Source organism: Chinchilla lanigera, unplaced genomic scaffold, assembly GCF_000276665.1.
Source record: "Chinchilla lanigera isolate Chin_1 unplaced genomic scaffold, ChiLan1.0 scaffold00009, whole genome shotgun sequence".
NCBI classification, from domain to species: Eukaryota; Metazoa; Chordata; class Mammalia; order Rodentia; family Chinchillidae; genus Chinchilla; species Chinchilla lanigera.
Genome location: NW_004955410.1, coordinates 17811642 through 17829907, shown reverse-complemented (window position 1 = coordinate 17829907; position 18266 = coordinate 17811642). Strand labels below are relative to the sequence as shown.

At 35.3% G+C, this 18266-nt stretch overlaps 1 protein-coding gene across 7 annotated transcripts in view; it reads left to right on the top strand.

Annotated features, from left to right (window-relative positions):
* Dgkb (diacylglycerol kinase, beta 90kDa) overlaps positions 1 to 18266 on the top strand; it is a 627035-nt gene that overhangs the window by 474502 nt on the left and 134267 nt on the right. For all 7 annotated transcript variants that reach the window (XM_005377328.2, XM_013510618.1, XM_013510621.1 and 4 more), the window contains one exon: positions 4393 to 4588. In XM_005377328.2, the coding sequence (XP_005377385.1) occupies positions 4393 to 4588 (196 nt within the window). The remainder of the gene's footprint in view (positions 1 to 4392; positions 4589 to 18266) is intronic.

The window sequence follows — 18266 nt, the reverse complement described above, 5'->3', positions numbered from 1 at the left end:
CAGACACTGTCCTCAAGGTCACATCCCAGTGATCTAATCACACGCCCCCACAAATGTGCTTAAAAATCTCCTGGATGTCTCCCAAACCAACCAAGTTGAAAAATCAGTATTAACCATCACAAACGATAGACTTTAAAGCCAAGAATTTCCATCCCATAATATTGAGAATTCTCTCTATAGTTACATACTTTTCTAAACCTAATTGATCTCATTGTTCTTTTTTAAAATCCTCTTTAAAATAGAAAAAGAATTAAGAACTAAATTCATAATAACTAAATCTTGGAAGCAGTCTATATACCCATCAACAGATAAATGGACAGAAAATGTATTTATAGACAATGGAGTACCACTCTGCCGTAAAGAAGAGTAAACGAGTCATATGTAGGAAAACGGATACACCTTGAAACCATAATATTAAGTGAAGTAACTCAAACACAAAAGTTTGATGGTTTCTTTTATATGAAAAGCACAATATATAACACAGCATGAGTTATAGGATTTGAAAGATGGGAATCTTAAAGTCCAGTAAGCTGGCAAACAGAATTCTTAAAGGCAATAAAGTGGTTTCCCAGCAGGATCCCTGCTCTATCTCTAACACTAACAGTATCTATAAAGCAATGCTTTAGGTTTCACTAGGTAAAATTGTGAATATATTTCATTCCGTATAAACACAGAATCAGACTCACTATGGAAAAAATGGTAATTTGCCATCATTGTATCTCATCAAATGTATGGTCTCTTTACACTTCTCCAAAGTTAAAAACAAGGACTAATATATGTTGGCAAAATACGTAGACCTTCCTTTTCATCTAAATTTGTCTTGGAAGTAGCATCTTCCATTTTAAAACTAAGAAGAGTAGATAATGGCCTCACAGTATTGCACTCTATAAATAGCTCCTGTAGTACTCTATGTACATAACCTTTTCCTACATGATAAAAATATTCAGGATTTATTGACGAACTGATGTGGTTAGCTTTTAAGCTTTGGTACTTTTTTCTTCTGTAGTTACCTTTTTAAAGTCATAAATCTTCAAAGAGGATGAAGATATTATCTGACACCATATTATAACTTGTTTATATTTCATAGCCGTAGCTTTCATTTTCATATACTCAACTGGTGTGCTCCAATTCCTGGTCTCCGTCAGCACTAGCCCTGAAATTTTCCAGACTCGTGAACATAATGTTAAAGCAAACAGAGGAAGGTTGCCTGAGGTCAAGAACTGGTGGAAACAAATCATTAATAAATAGCAATGTATTTAAGTGCATTGTCCTGCTCTCAAAGGAACATCAATGTTCCTCATCAGTCCTTGTTCTTGGCGAGTCCTTGAGAAAATTTTTTTCACTTCAAGAATGATTTGCTCTGTTTCCTCAAAATGACACATGACATGGCTCTGAACAGCACAAACATGAAAAACCGCATACACTGGTGTTTTTCCATTGTTGTATCTAACCCTACCAGTTCAATTAAAAAAGAAAAAGAAATCTATTTGCAACTTGCACTCTCTTTCTGCAGATGAACAAAGGAATCCTCCTTCACTAATTCTGAAAGTAACTTGTCACAGTGGGGTTCTGAGGCCTAGTCAAATAATTGTCTTAGTGTACTACCTGCTGTGTTCAATATTGAGTGAAAATGGAAGCCAGGCCCCGACTCCAGCTTATTTCGAGATTCTTCTGTTATTTAAATGATTTTAGTCAGTTTGGGGGATGCCAGACCTTTATAAATTAACAGCAGGGAAATACCAAAGGTGTCAGATTGCATATTTATCATCTTTTTCGTGTAATACTTAAATATGTATTAAGAAGTGACTGACATAAATTAGGCAGATTTCAGAAGCCACGGGCCATGGCTTGTAGAGGACCCCCTTCTGCTTGACATTTCATCCTTGTCAAAGATCAAATTATTTTAATTTAGGCTGCAAATTATAAGGAATGAAGACTTCTTTGTGGGAATTCCCTGTGGTAATCTGACTTTTGTTGTTACTGCTGCTTGTCAGTGTGCAAAAGATATAATATGCATGCAAATAAGGTTAAAAAATATGTACTATCTAATTATCTAGCCAGTACTTTCCACTTGAAGACAGTAGGAGGCCTGACACACAGTATGTGTTTGATTCATTGAGGCCTGCAGGGTATTTACACAAGATTACTTTTAATTATGAAATTAATATCTGTTTATCTAGACTATATAGCGGTAAGTGAGTATACACATGAGCAGAATTCTTTAGTAAAAAGAAACCATCTTAATTTAATACATGAAAAGGAAGGGGAAAAATCATTTGTTTCTGGATGAAAAGAAAGACATCATCCAGACCTAGCTTTAACTCTCGTTGAGACAAAGTGAATGAAAACTTGGCACTTTCTCTAGAATTTGTTTCTGCCCCTGCCAAGTAGGCTCAAGATGTGTTGCTTTATTTCACAGCTTTTATTTTTTGGTGAACAAATGCAATCCTAGATTCAGTATGATGAGGTGAATGTGGAAAAAGAGAAGGTTTTGCTTTGTTCTTATTTTGCTAACCAGTTACCTCTTCTAAGTCTAAAAATGTCATGATTTTTATGAGAAATGAAGTTAGTATTGATGACTTATTTTGTAAAAACACATGAAGAATTGCATATATGTTTCATTTTAGGAGCTGCTCACCCACAAAGTCCTTTTATAAACAAAAGTTATATGTCTTCTTCATTGCCTCATAATCTCTTCACATACTGAGTTACAATTAAAAATGGAAAAATTTCTGGAATATATTAACTACTATTTTAGAAAACCCGAAGCAAGTAACAAACACAGAGTTATTCACAAAATACAGAAAAGCCTTATTACTCTTCACACATATCCATTAGCAGGAATGAAAAAAAAATTTAAAAATTAAAAAGTGACTATAGTCAGTAAGTACAGCAAGGTACTATGTGTTAGTGATCTCCATATTTTTCATTTCTGACAGAATATTCTGTCACCAAGTGTTATTATTTGTGTCTGGATGTCCCCCCAAAGCTTCATGTCATCATGGAGGGTGGGCTTTTCAGAGGCACCTGAATGTAGAGTTTGGGAATGGTTCATTGCCTAGTTCTGGGATTGGTGTTGTGAGTGTTATATCTGCCCCAGGGCGAGTAATCTGCATACAATATAAGGAGGAAGACAGGCTTGCTTCCCCCTTTTTGGCTCTTGTTGCTTTTGGTATCTTTGAATGGTTTGCTCTGTGCCAGCAACCACCCTGCCTTGGAGCCAGCTGATTATGGACTGAAACCTCCTCCACAAACTGTGAGCTCAATAAACCTTTCCTCCCTTAATTTTGGGCATTGGGTGTTTTGTCCCAGCAATGAGAGGAAAGTAACTGAGACATTGAGTACACCAACAAGTCTGAATGATAAGTTTTGTTGGTTTATTTTCAAACCATTGTCATTTCTCTCACTCTGCCTGGTCCTCCATGTTCATTTAGACAACTATGCCTCCCATTGCCCTTGGTGTATTGCTTTTCACTCAAAAGTCTGAGATCATCTGAAGCTCTGTTTCATACTTTCTTCTATGAAGTCTTTCAAGCCACTTCATTCCTCAACACAGCCCCCCTGTTATGGTTTGAATCTGTGTGTCCCCCCCAAAGCCTCAAGCGGCCATGGGGCAGGCTTTTAGAGCTTGATGGGTGTGAGAGCTACACCCACCCTGGGGTGGATAGTTTGCATATGTAAGGGAGAGGAAGAAGCTGCTTGAGGGCATTCCTCCCCCATTCCTCCCAGGGGTATGCTGGTTACTTTTGCTGTGTTCTGCTACCATGAGCTGTAGCTCTCTGCCATGTGCCACTCTGCCTTATAATCTGCCAAGTATGGAGTGAAACCTCCATGAACTATAAGCAAAATAAACCTTTCCTTCCTTCATTTTGGGTGTCAGGTATTTTGTCCCAGCAGCGAGAAAAAAGTAACCAAGACACCCCCCAAAATAGAAACCATGAATTGTGAATACTAGTTTTTACTTTCCACCGTGGTGCTTTACAATGTATAATGCTTTACAATAAGGGACCATCATTAAAATCACTGCTTGAAATTTGACCACACTGCCCAGCATCAACCTCTTTGTAACAGGCTGGGAATTTGCAGCTGGCTATGTGTGCAGATAATAATGTATCTCTCAAAGGTTTTATATAAATAAAGACACCTACACTGGTAATTTAATTTCAACATTTTTAAGGATTATAAATGATAACCGGCTAATGTTAGCTGGCTGCATTATATTTTATATCGACATTTAGGGTAAGCATTTAAGTGTTTTTGAAACATTTTTCTAGAAATGGTAGGATTATAAATTTAAAAGCCGTTATTAGAAAGTAAGTGAAAAAAGAAGAAACCAAAGAGGGATAGATAAAAACATATCACAATTTCTGTTCTTTTCCTTTCGCTGATCAGTGTGATGGAGTACAGATAGATTTAATGAACATCTCCCTGGAAGGAATTGCAATCTTGAATATACCAAGTATGCACGGAGGATCCAATCTTTGGGGAGAGTCTAAGAAAAGAAGAAGCCATCGACGGATAGAGAAAAAAGGCTCTGACAAGAGGACCACACTCACAGATGCCAAAGAGTTGAAGTTTGCAAGTCAAGGTAGGGTTTCCATTCAACTTCTTGTTCATCAGATTTTAAAGGCTACCTTGGAAAGAATTTTCTATTGCGCTATGTTATGGTTTGTGTCTATGTATCGCTCCAAAGCCTCATGTGGTCAAGGGGCTTTTTTGGGAGGTGGCTGAAAATAATGTGTGATTGATTAGTAGGGCAATGCAAGGATTAAGGGCCCTGGGATTAACGATGTGTGATTAGCAAATCACTCTAGATTGGTTTGGCACAGTTCTGGCTAAGATTAAGGGTGTGAGTGATATACATGCCCTAGGGCAGTTAACCTATACACAATATAAGGGACAGAAAACGTCTTGTCCCCTTCCCTTGTTGCTTCTGCTGCCTGTGGGTGCCATGAACTATTCTCTGTCAAGCCACCTGGCCTTGGAAAGAGCCAATTATGGACCGAATCCTCTACAAACTGAAAGCTAAATAAACCTTCCCCCCTGTAAATTTGGGTGTTGGTTATTTTGTCCCAGCCATGAAATAAGTTATTATGACGTATTATAATTAAATGTCTGTTCCTGTAGTTGTATTTTTCATACCATCAGACACCCATGTATGCTTAAATTATACCATAATAGATTTGAAACTTATTTATGGTTCTCTTGGATATTTTCCTCCTTTATTACCTTTCTCTAGCAAGAGCATTTTCCACACAAAATAAAATAATAATAAAGATATACTATATATTGAACTCTTCTGGAATGTGATCAGTTTGGTCAGGATGTTGAGCGACCATAACAAAGGCCTGGTGAGGAAATTTCCAAAGCTGCACTATAAGAGATTTGGTTTTGGCCTCTCTCTATTTGGGCTCAGCTATAGAAGATATCTTATATTAAGCTACATTGTTCTAAGTATGATCTATAAGGGAATGTTTAAATATTATGTCATAAATTTGTGACTAGCTACTTTTATTTTCCCAAAAGTTGGTAACAACAACTAGGAGATCTGGAAAACAGAGCACACAGAATAACAAAATAAGGTGCAAAAGCTATGGCACAGAATGTTTAAATGCATTTTAATATAATTCCCAATGGTACATGACACTTAATTCTTTCTGATAGATTTTATAAGCAAAGATATTAAAGTGTTGATACTGCCCATAATTAATGGATATTAGCTTATATATCTTCTACTTTCTAGAATTTACCTAATACCATTGATGGCACCAGGAAATATGAAAATATGTGGTCTCGATTCAACAGAGCAAGGATAAAATATAAGGTCACAGAATGAAGGCCTCAATACAAATAAATAAATAAAGTGGCTTTTGGACTTTCTGGTAGTGGGCAATAATTCTATGGCTTGAGGCCTCCGTTATACAGAATCTGGTATCAGGAGGGTGATAAAGATCAATGGAGACAGTGTTAGATTGTTAGACAATGTTAGCCCCTTGAAACCAAAGCTTGCTGAGACCTGCTAATGGCAGAAGACTTAGATGCCCCTGAAATGAACAAGTAAGCCTGAATAATCCTACAGTTTAGTACATCCAAGATTACAGCCAATCAGGTAAATTATTTTACACTCAGAATGCAATATTATGAAAATATGAAGAAAAATAACACTTCCAAGAAATACAAAAATTTAATAAAAGTTAGAAGAAATACAAAAATTAGAGAAACATAAAAATTAGAAAAATAACATGTCAAAGAAATATGAAAATTGTTAGAAGAAATATAAAAATTCCTATTGAATTAGTGTTGAGTGGAAAATAGATATTAGTAGCTTTTAGAAATCATTGACATTAATATTGTCATATTTAAATAACAATCTAAGTGTAAGACAGATTTCTGAGAACAGTAAAACCTTTCTAAGAACTAGAATTAGTTGAAAGATCATACTCAGACCAAATTAAAACATCTCAATTATACAGATGGTATTATTTAATTAGTATATTATCAGGTACTTGTTGGTTCTCTCCTTACAAAAGTCTTATACTATACTTGTATAAAACAACAAATACCAAATACTCCAGGTTTGTCATTCTATATGAGGCATGGCTTTTGCAAGTGCAGTTTCCAGATATTTAACCAAGTTGATTCTCAGAGGATCAGCGGCCAATGGCGCTCACTCACTGAGCTGCTGAGAGTGTCAAAGGCACATAGCTGTGGTCCATGCAGACGAACATTTGCTGTGATGAGTCTGTACACTGCCCCTGTGCAGCTGCTTCAAGCAGGCCTTTTGCCCAGCCTTGTTCACCTCTCTCTCTCTCTATGCTCGTCTCAGGAATGCAAATCCGAAATAAAGCACAAACTACCCACAGCCATTGTCACAGACTCTTCGTGCTCACACATGTAGAAAATGCTTTCTTTTTCCCTACTGTCTTCTTGTTTTCTCCTGTGGTGCTATTAGAATCAAATCTGCACAATACTGAGAAAGGAGAAAGTTGAAGCGTTCATGGTTTGTACCTCAAGAAGACACTTTTTCTCATTATATAGTTTTTGAATGCTGTCTCCCTCTGTAATATTTTTTACTGTATTTTAGAACAGATGCATGCTTTTCTAAATCTTGAAAAAAACTTGCTGGGGTATATATGAAGAAAGTATAATTGATATAATAGAGATAAATTATTTTATGTAATAGAAGGATTTAAAGTAAAAAAAACCTCACATGCTCTTGATTTATTTAGAAAAATGTTATAGGCCAAAGATTAGGTTTGGTGCATCAAATCCTCAAAATATCAAACTCTATGATCTAGAACTCCTGAACTATTGACTTTTTGAGAAGGCTCATGTAACAACAGAGTATTCAGTAAATTTATAGGTGAGAATTTTTACACGTAGGCTTCATTCAGATTGAACAAAATTATAAGTAATTCATTTAATTATATTATTCCACTGAAATTTATGGAACTGTTTGCATGCAATTCTGAAACATATTCATCCTCACACACCTCTAATTCCCCAGCCGTTTTCTTTGTGTGTGTGTTTGCAAATACAAATGAGTGCATTATATATAGATGGGGGAGTCTTGAAGCAAAACTGTAAAGTAGGCCAACTTTATCTTCAGTGCTCCTTGCTTTAATATTTAATTGTTCCCATGTCTTTCAGTTTGAGTTCATCTTTACCTTCTCCTCATCTAAATTAACCTCAGAAAGATGTCTAATAAATTCATTCACATTAATGTATAAATGACTGATCACAGATGAAGGTAGCAGATTTGCATTTTAAAAGATATAAAGGCCTTCAGCTAAAACATTATTTTTCATACTGTGCTTCATTGAATTATAACTGCAATTCTTCAACGGTTCTATAAAAACTTGGTTCAAATTCATTGCTTTATTTTGGAGCAGTAAAACAGTCTAATAAAAGTGCACAAAAATGTGTTCTATAAAGAGTTGGCCATATTAACAATTCTCAAATCATTAATTGGTGTTATCAGACACAAGCAACTTCCTGTGGTGTTCTTCCTTTGCCTCCTCTTTTTCTTTATATTTAGCTGAACAGATGGAGAGATGGATGGATAGATAGATGATAGATAGATAGATAGATAGGCACACATATACACATAGATACATGTGGCATTGATTGGAAATTCTATATCCTTACCTTATTATTTAAAAGAACATGGCTTTTCATATTTAATCAGAAAATTTTACAAATGAACACAGGATTGTCATAACATACGTGAATCCCATCCAATGAAAAGGCCCGCAACTTCAGATGTTTTTGTTTGTCACAAGAACCAAACAACATATAACAATCAGAAGGGAAAACCTGGTGACAATACAGGTATTTTAAATGCAAATTTAGATTATTTTAAGGAGCATTTTTACTCACAAAGAAATCACATTTGTTAGCTAGCTTCAACAAATAATAGACATGGAGATAGAGATAGAGATAGAGACAGAGAGACAGAGAGAGAGAGAGAGAGAGTTAGAGACAGAGAGAAACATAGGTGTAGATAGATACATAGATATACATGGCAAGTTTTTGTCAGAAATTTGATTATGCAGCTCACAATTAAAAGTTAAAATCGGCACCTTTGAAAAACATTTTTTAATCAAAGTGTAAGGATGTCTCAAGGGTAGTGAGCCATTATTTTTCTAATTGATTTAGATTTGAGAAAGCAAGTCCATGATTGCACCCTTCAGGAATGGAATCAGAATAGTTTGAGATGGCTAAGTGCAATGTGAGAAATTTATATCACTTAACTACATTTCTGTGTGTATCAGGCGAGTCCCAATATCATATAATCAAAATAAGACATAGAAATCAAGGAAAACAGGATGGCTATGACATTAGAAATGTCATCAAAATAACTCCAGTATTCTTGTAGTTTGACTACACTGAGAAGTTTAACCATTTGAACTTTAAAATTCTTCATACATATACGATTCTGATCTTGTCTTTTTTCTCTGCCTTTTAAAGTATTGCCTTAATTGCAGAGAAAAGCTGTCCTCGGATTTAAGAAGTTTGAGAAACACTGAGCAAAAGTAATTACATTCAAACCATAGAGTTTCAAGCATTTGCCAGAAGCTAGAGGAGGTGCTGCCAGGAGCAGCTGGACTTCCTGCTTGAAACCTCATTAAGTAGGTGACTGTCTGCCCTGGGTATGGGTACAGCTAGCCAGGTACTTGTCATAGGAAAGTTTATCTTAAAAACTAATTAACATATTATGTCATCCAGGAAATTTTCAATGATTTCATTCACATGTACCAACACTAATTCCTTTATTTGGTCAGAATTTTCCAAAACTCATCGAGCACACACGGTTGAAAAGTGAGCCTGGGTTAGAAGGCACACTGATGAACATGTTAACTCTTAGTACACTCAAACACACATACACACAATAATTGAAATGTAGAGTGAATGTTTAAACTTTAAAATATTTATTACAACAAAGGATACATTGTAGTTCATCCCCTTCAAAATAGTTTCCCTTGCTTTTAACACACTTAACCCTTCATTCTTGCCACTTTCTGGAACAGCTCTGGAAATCCTCTCAGGAGTCTCTTTACAAGGGGTTGATGAAAAATAGAGTGAATGTTACGGCCAGTTGGCCGTCCAATAGAGAGTCAAACTTGTGAAAAGAACATGATGTGTCCTCGTCAACCATATTCACCAGTGTGGCACTATGTGACTTTTGGTTCATTCTGAAATTCAAAATGACCATAAATGGTGAACTGAATAGATTCTGGGCATGGAGACAGCTATGGCAACATAATGGAACACACACATGGAGGATCCAAAGCTGCCCTGGAAAGTGACAAAATGGGAGATAACTGTGTTCAAAGCAGGCGAGAGTATTTAGGGGGATTGTACTGTGATAGATTTTTTAAAAATTTAAATACTCACTGTATTTTTCAATCATCATACCTGTGGTTCTATATATTTATATATTTATTTTTATATATTATTACAATGTTTTCTCTTTATGCTTAGGAATGCTGGTTTTGTTATTTATGATAGCAACCAATCCTTTTGTAATAAACATTTAAATAATAATAGAGTAAAACAACTGCTTCACCTCCTATCTTGTGCCAGTCGAATCAGTGCAAGCATTTGTATTCTTAATGAAATCTGTATAGCATTTACTTTGAATGATCTTCCCAAGATAAGCTTTTCCATGTACTGCTTGATACAAAGTGTGCCTTTATTCACCTTATTTGATTTCTCTGTGCAAAGCAGTATCTTAGAATACTATACAGCTGGGTTGGGATTTGCTTTTTGTTGTTTCGTTTTGTTTTATTTTGTTTTTATGAGCCAGACAGAAGAGACTGTGTATCTGATTGGCTGTGAGGGAGTTTCCCTACATCAAATGATGACTCTGTGATCATGATTTTGTTAAACTCCCCAAAACTATGAAGACCAATAAACAAAACAATCCAAAGCAAATTGATGGAAGAGAATACATGAGAGAATATCTGCAAATATTTAGCAAAACTTGAATTTTATTTTATTCTTGCATAAAGAATATTAAATAAGAAGACTTTGAAACTTCCCATACCTTGTAGAAGTTAGACATATCGGAAATTTTATGGTAATGGACATTTGCTATCCATTGTTAACAATTTTTCTAGGTATCTCTATGGGTTATTTAGGGTAATTTAGAAGTCAATGTTTTCAATTGTCTAAATATAAATGCAATATTCATTTTAGAACCGTGGATGATGTATTTGGCATTCAAACCTCAGCAAGCAGAACAATTTCCAAGCATTTAAATTCAGTGGTTAAATCAATTAAATTTAGAAACAAGTAAAAGATTTCATGCAGCATCATTATACCTGGATGTTAACTTTGTCGAAAAAAGATCATGGCATTTGAGATGCTGTATTTCACAAAAATATATGTATATACTAATACCATGATAATTTCATTGGTTGAAAAATAGATAAATCGAAACATTTGCTGTATAATATCCTTTAAAGAGATGTCACAAAGTGCATTCTTAATTATGTGTTTTTAACTGCCTTCTTTGACATTTTTCAGCAATAGGTAAAGCTAATAATAAAGCTACCCAAATATCAAAATTGTGGTTTGCAATTTAAGATTATGTAGCTGGCTATTTAAAATGATTGCACTCCACATATATAAGGCAGATTTAATATAAAAATATTTTGAACAGCTAAGACTAGCCAGTCTTATCTTTGCTCTGTCTGTCCTATGAAAGCATATTTTTTTTACTTGAAGTTTTTAATCAAGGCTCAGGCTATCCACCTCAAAGGTCTTCTGATGCAGTATACCTTCTCTGGTTGCAAAATATTAAATGCTATTCTAAAAACTTTTACATTCCCAGCTACTGATTCTAATTGTAAGAGATAGATGGAAGATATAGATACTTTAACATGTCATTTTCCATGCATATTGTGGTCTGATTATTTATTTCTCTGACATGTGTGTCCAACCCTGTGTCTATTAAAAACAATAGCAGCTGTTCTACCCAGGTTAGGACCACAAGATAATTTTAGGTAGATTTAACTTATGCAGTGGTGAAAATGTAAAACATATTTTCACATTAAATAAATATTGGCTGATTACATAAACTTTAATTCATTAAATACCACTTGTAGATCATGAATTTAAGGGGCACTGCGTAAAGATTCATATTATAAATGTGATGTTATCCATACATTCCATACATATTTTCCTTTTTTTTTGTTTTTTGTTTTTTGTTTTTTGGTTTTTCTGCGGTACCGGGAATCGAACTCACGACCTTGCGCTTGCCAGGTAGGCACTGTGCAGCTGAGCTAAATCCCCAGCCCCTCATATTTTCTAAATATAAAGCCCTGGAGCAATTTTGTCCTATCAGAGTGATGATTTGAAGTTCAGGTGATAGATCCCCCAGGGAACTTGTAATGATTTTTTTCTGCTACTGGGACTTATGACAATAAATTAGGCTGGATTATTAAAAATTAAAAACATGGAACAAGTATCAAAAAGGAGTTAATTCAGCTATGTTAAGCATTAAGTATGTCATGCTTTTTATTTTTCCCACTAATATTAAAGACTGTGTTTTCTATCAAGACTAAAAATAATAACCAAGAAAACTTATGACATAATTGAGAATGAAAATTCAACTGCACCATCTGGTGGAATGATATCTCATTTATAGATCTTAAACAATATCAGACAAATATTTCGCTTTTACTTTATCTGTATTTACTTTTTTTGCCTTATAATCTTTATAGTTTTGTTAAAATGGCCACCTGGTTCTCCTTGCAAATACTTACCTAACTACAAAAAGCACTAGGGTATCCAGTAAGAGAAAAGAAACCTGTTTCTTAAAAGAATCAAATCCTGACATCTACTTAATTATCATTGAGTAATGAATTTGGGTTACCCAAAGCAACTAATCACTAGAGTTCCCTTGCCATGAATTTAGTTTCCATGAATATAGTCTTTTATTATATAGAGCTAATTAACATGTGAATGTTAGCTTCTTGGATGGTGTCCAGCCCACTCCATTTTTGTGGAAATCGATAGAGATTCCTATAGATCACAACCCCTTTATACTGAATAATCATTCTTCTTGCTTAATAAAAACAGTTCCATTGTTCTTCTCTAGATAAACTATGAATTTATAAAGTTTTTTTGACATTGGTTTTAGGCAGGAACTATAGGCTACTGTACAGTATCAGCTACTTAACAGATGAAGCTAAATATTGAGGCCTGAATATTGTAAAGTGACAGTCATTTAAAATAAGACTAAAATCTCCATGGATAAACATGACTAATTTAAATGAGCCCTGGGGAGCTTTTTTGAGAAAGTTCAAATGCCTGATGAATGCCGCACTGTTATTCTAATTATCCCATAATATGACACAAAATAACAATCTTATTTCATCCTTTTATTTACAAAGCTGCTCCCACTATCATTACATTTTACCTGTTCAAGTGCTGAAAAATTGTTCCTCCTTGAGAGATTCATTAAAAGAGAATAATTATATTATATTTCACAGATTGGCAGAAAGAAAATGTACCTTTGAGCAATTCCATTTCCCTGAACAGTTGTTCATTTCAGAGTTGGAGACAGGTCTATTAAGTACTTTCTACCCTTTTTAAACATGTCAAAGCGAACCATTAATACTGAAATTAGTAATTTGGTTCTGATTTAATGAAAGAATTAGCTGCTATTTGTAAAATTCAACTTTTGTGAATGAAACACAAACATAACAATATTTCCCCAAATATTTAATAACAAAAAGCATTAATTATTTTTCTCATGCAGAATGTGTTATATGCAGGTCTCTTTTTACAGTTAAACCTCTTGGCATACTACCTTTTCCCATGACTAAAGCTTCTTTAACCAAATACTACATAAAACCTATTTTCTTACTAGCTATTCAAGTTTTCAGTGTCTTACTAGAAGAGCAAAAGGAAGAAAATAACCAGTGTCGGTGAATGCCATTTTTAGATTTCTTGCAAAAAAGATAATAGATTTGTGATTAAAGGTCTTTTGGAAGTTGAAGAGAATTAAATGAATAAAAATATGACTTCAATAGAAAATAGATATGAGATATCATTTCATATTTGAACTTGGTGCTATGAAGGACATTATCCTTACTCATATGCGAGGGGACACTTAACTTTCCTTGATAAGCAGTTGAGCAATAATCAGTACATTAATTAGTGATGGTTTGGCTAAATTTTCTTTTTTGTTGTTTTTTTTTTTTTGGTTTTTCTCCGGTACTGGGAACCGAACTCATGACCTTGCGCTTGCCAGGCAGGCGCTTTGCCGCTGAGCTAAATCCCCAGCCCCTTGGCTAAATTTTCTATATTTGATGATAATGAATCCTTTTAGTTTTTACTTCACTTCACCATGGCTGGCTCACAAAGAGTGAAACATCACAGTGTATTGAGCAAAGTGAAAATCAAGGAATCAATGTATCTTTCACCCAGTGTAAGAGTATGAAAGATGCTCTTTTGATTTTAAAAAAGCAGTAATTATATCAAACCTAAATAGTAATTTAAAATGTGTGTAGGATTTGAGGAGCTCTCAGACATGCAGTGAATTTCTCTCCGAATCCTATTTGAAAAATATGCAACTAAAATATGCTGACTTATTAGCAGGATTGTTTGGACTTAAAGGTTGAATTTTAGGATTTGTACATTTTTGTGATGGGTTATTTTGAAATTCTTCATTTCTATATTTTCTGTCCTTTTTATTTATGAGGACTGCTTTTTCCAATGAATTTTGAAATAATTCACCTTTCTTATTTTTGTGAAATAAACTATTTTGAAGTTTGCTTTTCATTTCTGCAGTTTGGTGTTTGAATATTTTACATGTATCATCTTTGTAAACATTACTTTTTATCCAAATGTTCATATAAAACTCAGCAATCAACAAGGAACCATAACAGGTGTTTTCATTCTTTTGAAAGCAGACCGAATGTGCTGTTTATGGTAGATACTGAAATTTCACTTCCTTTCTACGCCTGGAAGCCATGCTGTTATCCAACACATTGCAAACAAACAAAATGAAATAAATGAGTTAGTGTAGGCATAAAAGTTTGAATAAAATTAAGAAAAATGGACATAGAAAGCTCATATGGCTGACTTTTGTAAATAAGGTTAATTTACTGCTAAGTAATCAGACATTGCAACTGTGTGTATGGGGGCGGGTGTTTGAAATGAATTACAGAATTGCATCCAAATTATTTTTGAAGTCTCTATCAGAAAACCAGGGACCAGAATCATTTCATGAAAAAGTGATAGGGAAAGAGGGCACTTTTTTTGTTTAAATTGAGGAAATTGTGTAGGAAAGAGAAAAACCACCTTCCCCAAGACAGCAGTTTTTATCCCATTTTCCCAAGGGGAAAGCAGGATAGAACTGGGTAGAACAGAGCAGGGAATTTCTTCATTCCGGTCCTCATGTCCTTTATTTTATTGCAAGTCATCCTTTGAGAAGAACCTTCTTATTGAGATGTCATTGCTGTTCCTCTACTGGATAAGCAGGCTGGGAAGAAAGTGACGCCTACCACAGTAGTTATTCACTTTCCTAAAGAACTCCTGTCGTGGTGACACCTACCTCTGAGGCAAAAGATAGCTTCTGAGGGTGTGTAGCCTGTATTTTTTTTTTTTTTTTCCAGCACTGGGGATCAAACTGTGAACCTCCCGCTTGCCAGGCAGGCACTGTGCCACTGAGCTATCTTCCTGGCCCCTAAAGCTTGTACTGACTTTGACTCTTCATTCCTTTCCTTTTTCTTCTCATCCTCTTTGTGTTGTGACTGCTCATGAAGTAGCTTATCATACCCCATGGGCAAGAAAAATACAGTAAGTTTACATCACAGTGACTGCTTTATTTTCTCACGCCAAGCTTTTCAAGTCCAGCAGGTTTTGATAGGAAAGATTTTTGACATGGACATCAAGGACTACTGCATTTATTAAAGAGTCTAGGTTTTAGGTTTCTGGACTGCAAGTTCATGGCTATAAGTTCCATGTTCAAGAGAGGAAGAAATCTAGTACCTCATACCAATTATTAACTCGGGCAAGTTTGTTTCATAACTTATAACAATGGAAATAAACACTTCTGACTTTTCTATCTCATAAGATTTGTATATCTTGATACATTGTAAATAATAATTGACTCTGGGAATGTAAGATGGTTGCATTGTTCTATAAAGTTTAAAATATGTGCAGGATTTTCCACTCTAGAATATTTATTTTATTTTTTTTTATTTTAAAGAGAGTAGTACATGAGAAATAAACAAACAAACAAACAAAAAAATAGAAGAGTAGCAGCATACCAGTATCACAAACATAAACAAGTCAAAGCAAGAACATTTAAAGTGATCCAGGGTCTCAAGACAAATTAATACAAATCAACAGTGATTGTTATATTACATATGACTATCCTCAACTACATTGCTCAGATTACTGGATAGAAGAATGAAAGATTGCTCAAAACATTAAAGAGAATAAGAAAATAATTCTTCAATAAAACATTCACTCTAGAATATTTAAAGCATCATTTGGCTCATGTTTGTGAGAAGAGCAGAGGCCAAGCGGTCATTATCTAACTGTGGAACCAACAGCCTTTCCAAGAATTAATCCTGACCTCAGAGAAAGGTAAAAACAAATAGCACCCACACTTCAGTTTATGGGATGTGTTTTCATTTCTTAACAAATTATATCATTAGTAAATTGGTAGAGTTCCCAATTCTTGAAATATTTAGATGAGATTCAATAAAAAATTAGATTTTATTGGATTTCTGCTTCACATTGTTTGATTGATTTATTGGGTCCACCATTCACTTCTGAAGAAAGGATCAATTCTTATTAGACAGTCTGTTCCAACAAACGTTTATTAGCATACTGTCAACGCTTTTTACGTTGATTCTTGAAATACCTTGTTTACGCGGGTTATTTTCTGATGCTGTATCTACTCATGGATTGATTTTTCCTCAAGGAGAATCCTTGGAACACAGCATTTGCTTTCTTCATCCCTTTCAGTTACATGCTACCTCTCACCTAAAATTGTAGTGGCCACAGTACTGATTCCCTGGGACTTACCTAAGTAAGTGACCACCACCATCCCCACTGATCTCGCCACAGAGTTGAGTTACCTTAGCAACCAGCAGAGGTTGTACCTGCTGCTCTTAAATTTCTGATGCCTTCCTGGAGGTATAACACATTACTGCACGTAAGAGCCTTCTCAAAAGTAGTCTTCATGGAAAATCCAAGCTGCCCAGCAAATTAATGACCCTGTGAGGTGCTACCTGCTGGGGTGAAAATAAATTGGGAGAAAACAGGCAATGGGCCCTAGCTATGGTGCGAAACTCTCTTCAGACTGGTGCTGACTGTGTGCCAGTAGGCATGGCGGTGACTGTCAACAAGATCTACGGCACATTAACAGAGACTCAGTGAGACAGCAAGGATAGAAGTGCTACGATTTTGTTGAAAGCTTAATGTCCCTGCTTCTGCAGCAGTTCTTTCCAGAGAGCAGGGCCACTGTCTCACTGCAGGTCATGTACAACGCTCAGGGAAATTCTGCACTGGCCCGAGACTTTGAACATGTGAGTGTTGCTCTTGTAAGTGTTGTTATTGCTTTATTCTTGGTGATGACGTTGATACTTCTATTTTTAAACTAAAAGGGAAGAGCTTTCAGAAGTTTAGAGTGTGCACATTTAGCTTCTCATGACAAGGAGAAAATATAATCCTTGGTCATTTTATTTTGCCATTTGATAGTGCCTTTCAGTCCCCTCCAGTGCCAGTTCCTCTGCTTCATGGACAACCCTAGGCTAATTATGACGGTGAGAGTAACATAATGCTTTAAAGGGTGATTGTGTATTGTTTGGTTTCCATGGTTGCTGGTGTCGGTCTTAAATCTGACTTTCTCTCTATAAAAAAACTTTTATATGTGTCTATAAAATGTGCACATAACTCTTTTTTCCATAAATGACAGTGAACAAACAGATTATGCTTTTATTAGCACTTTTTTCAAGTTAATTATATTCTTGATTAACTGATGGTTTGTGTCTTCATTAGGAAGTGTGTAAGATGCACCAAATTTGAAAGATTAAAATGAAATGAGACTCAGCTCTTGAGCACAGCAAACCAATTGCCCTTGTGTTAAATTTTTTTTGAAGGTTTAGTAGATAGGATTTTAAAGAAACATTTTACAATATGCCATGTATATTTAATGGGTAGATAACAAGGAACAATCACATTAAGACCACTAATGTCAATATGCCCACGAGTCATTCACTCCCAAGCTTGAACTGTACCCAGCCAAAGTGACTTGTGACACCCAACCCTTCCTTTCAATCCAGCCCACTCCAGCCCAAATAGCCCAAATATGATACCATCTCAGAGCTCAGTACTGAAGTTCGCCATGTCTAGAATGTTATTTTAGATTTTCACATGGATTCTCCTTCATATCATTTTTTTTTTTTTAATTTTTTCGGGTACAGGGAATTGGACTCACAACCTTGCACTTGCCAGGCAGGCACTGTGCCACTGAGTTAAATCCCCAGCCTCTCCTTCATTTCTTCCTGGTCACTCAGAACACATTGCTAATAAAATATATTTTCTTAGAAAAGGGTTTCTTTGACAACCTGTGTAAAGTATCATCCTTTTCCATCATATCTCCTACTTCCTCCCCCACTATGTTATTCTTTTTAAAAACCTGAGGGCTGGGGATTTAGCTCAGCGGCAAAAGCGCCTGCCTGGCAAGCGCAAGGTCGTGAGTTCGGTTCCCGGTACCGGAGAAAAACCAAAAAAAA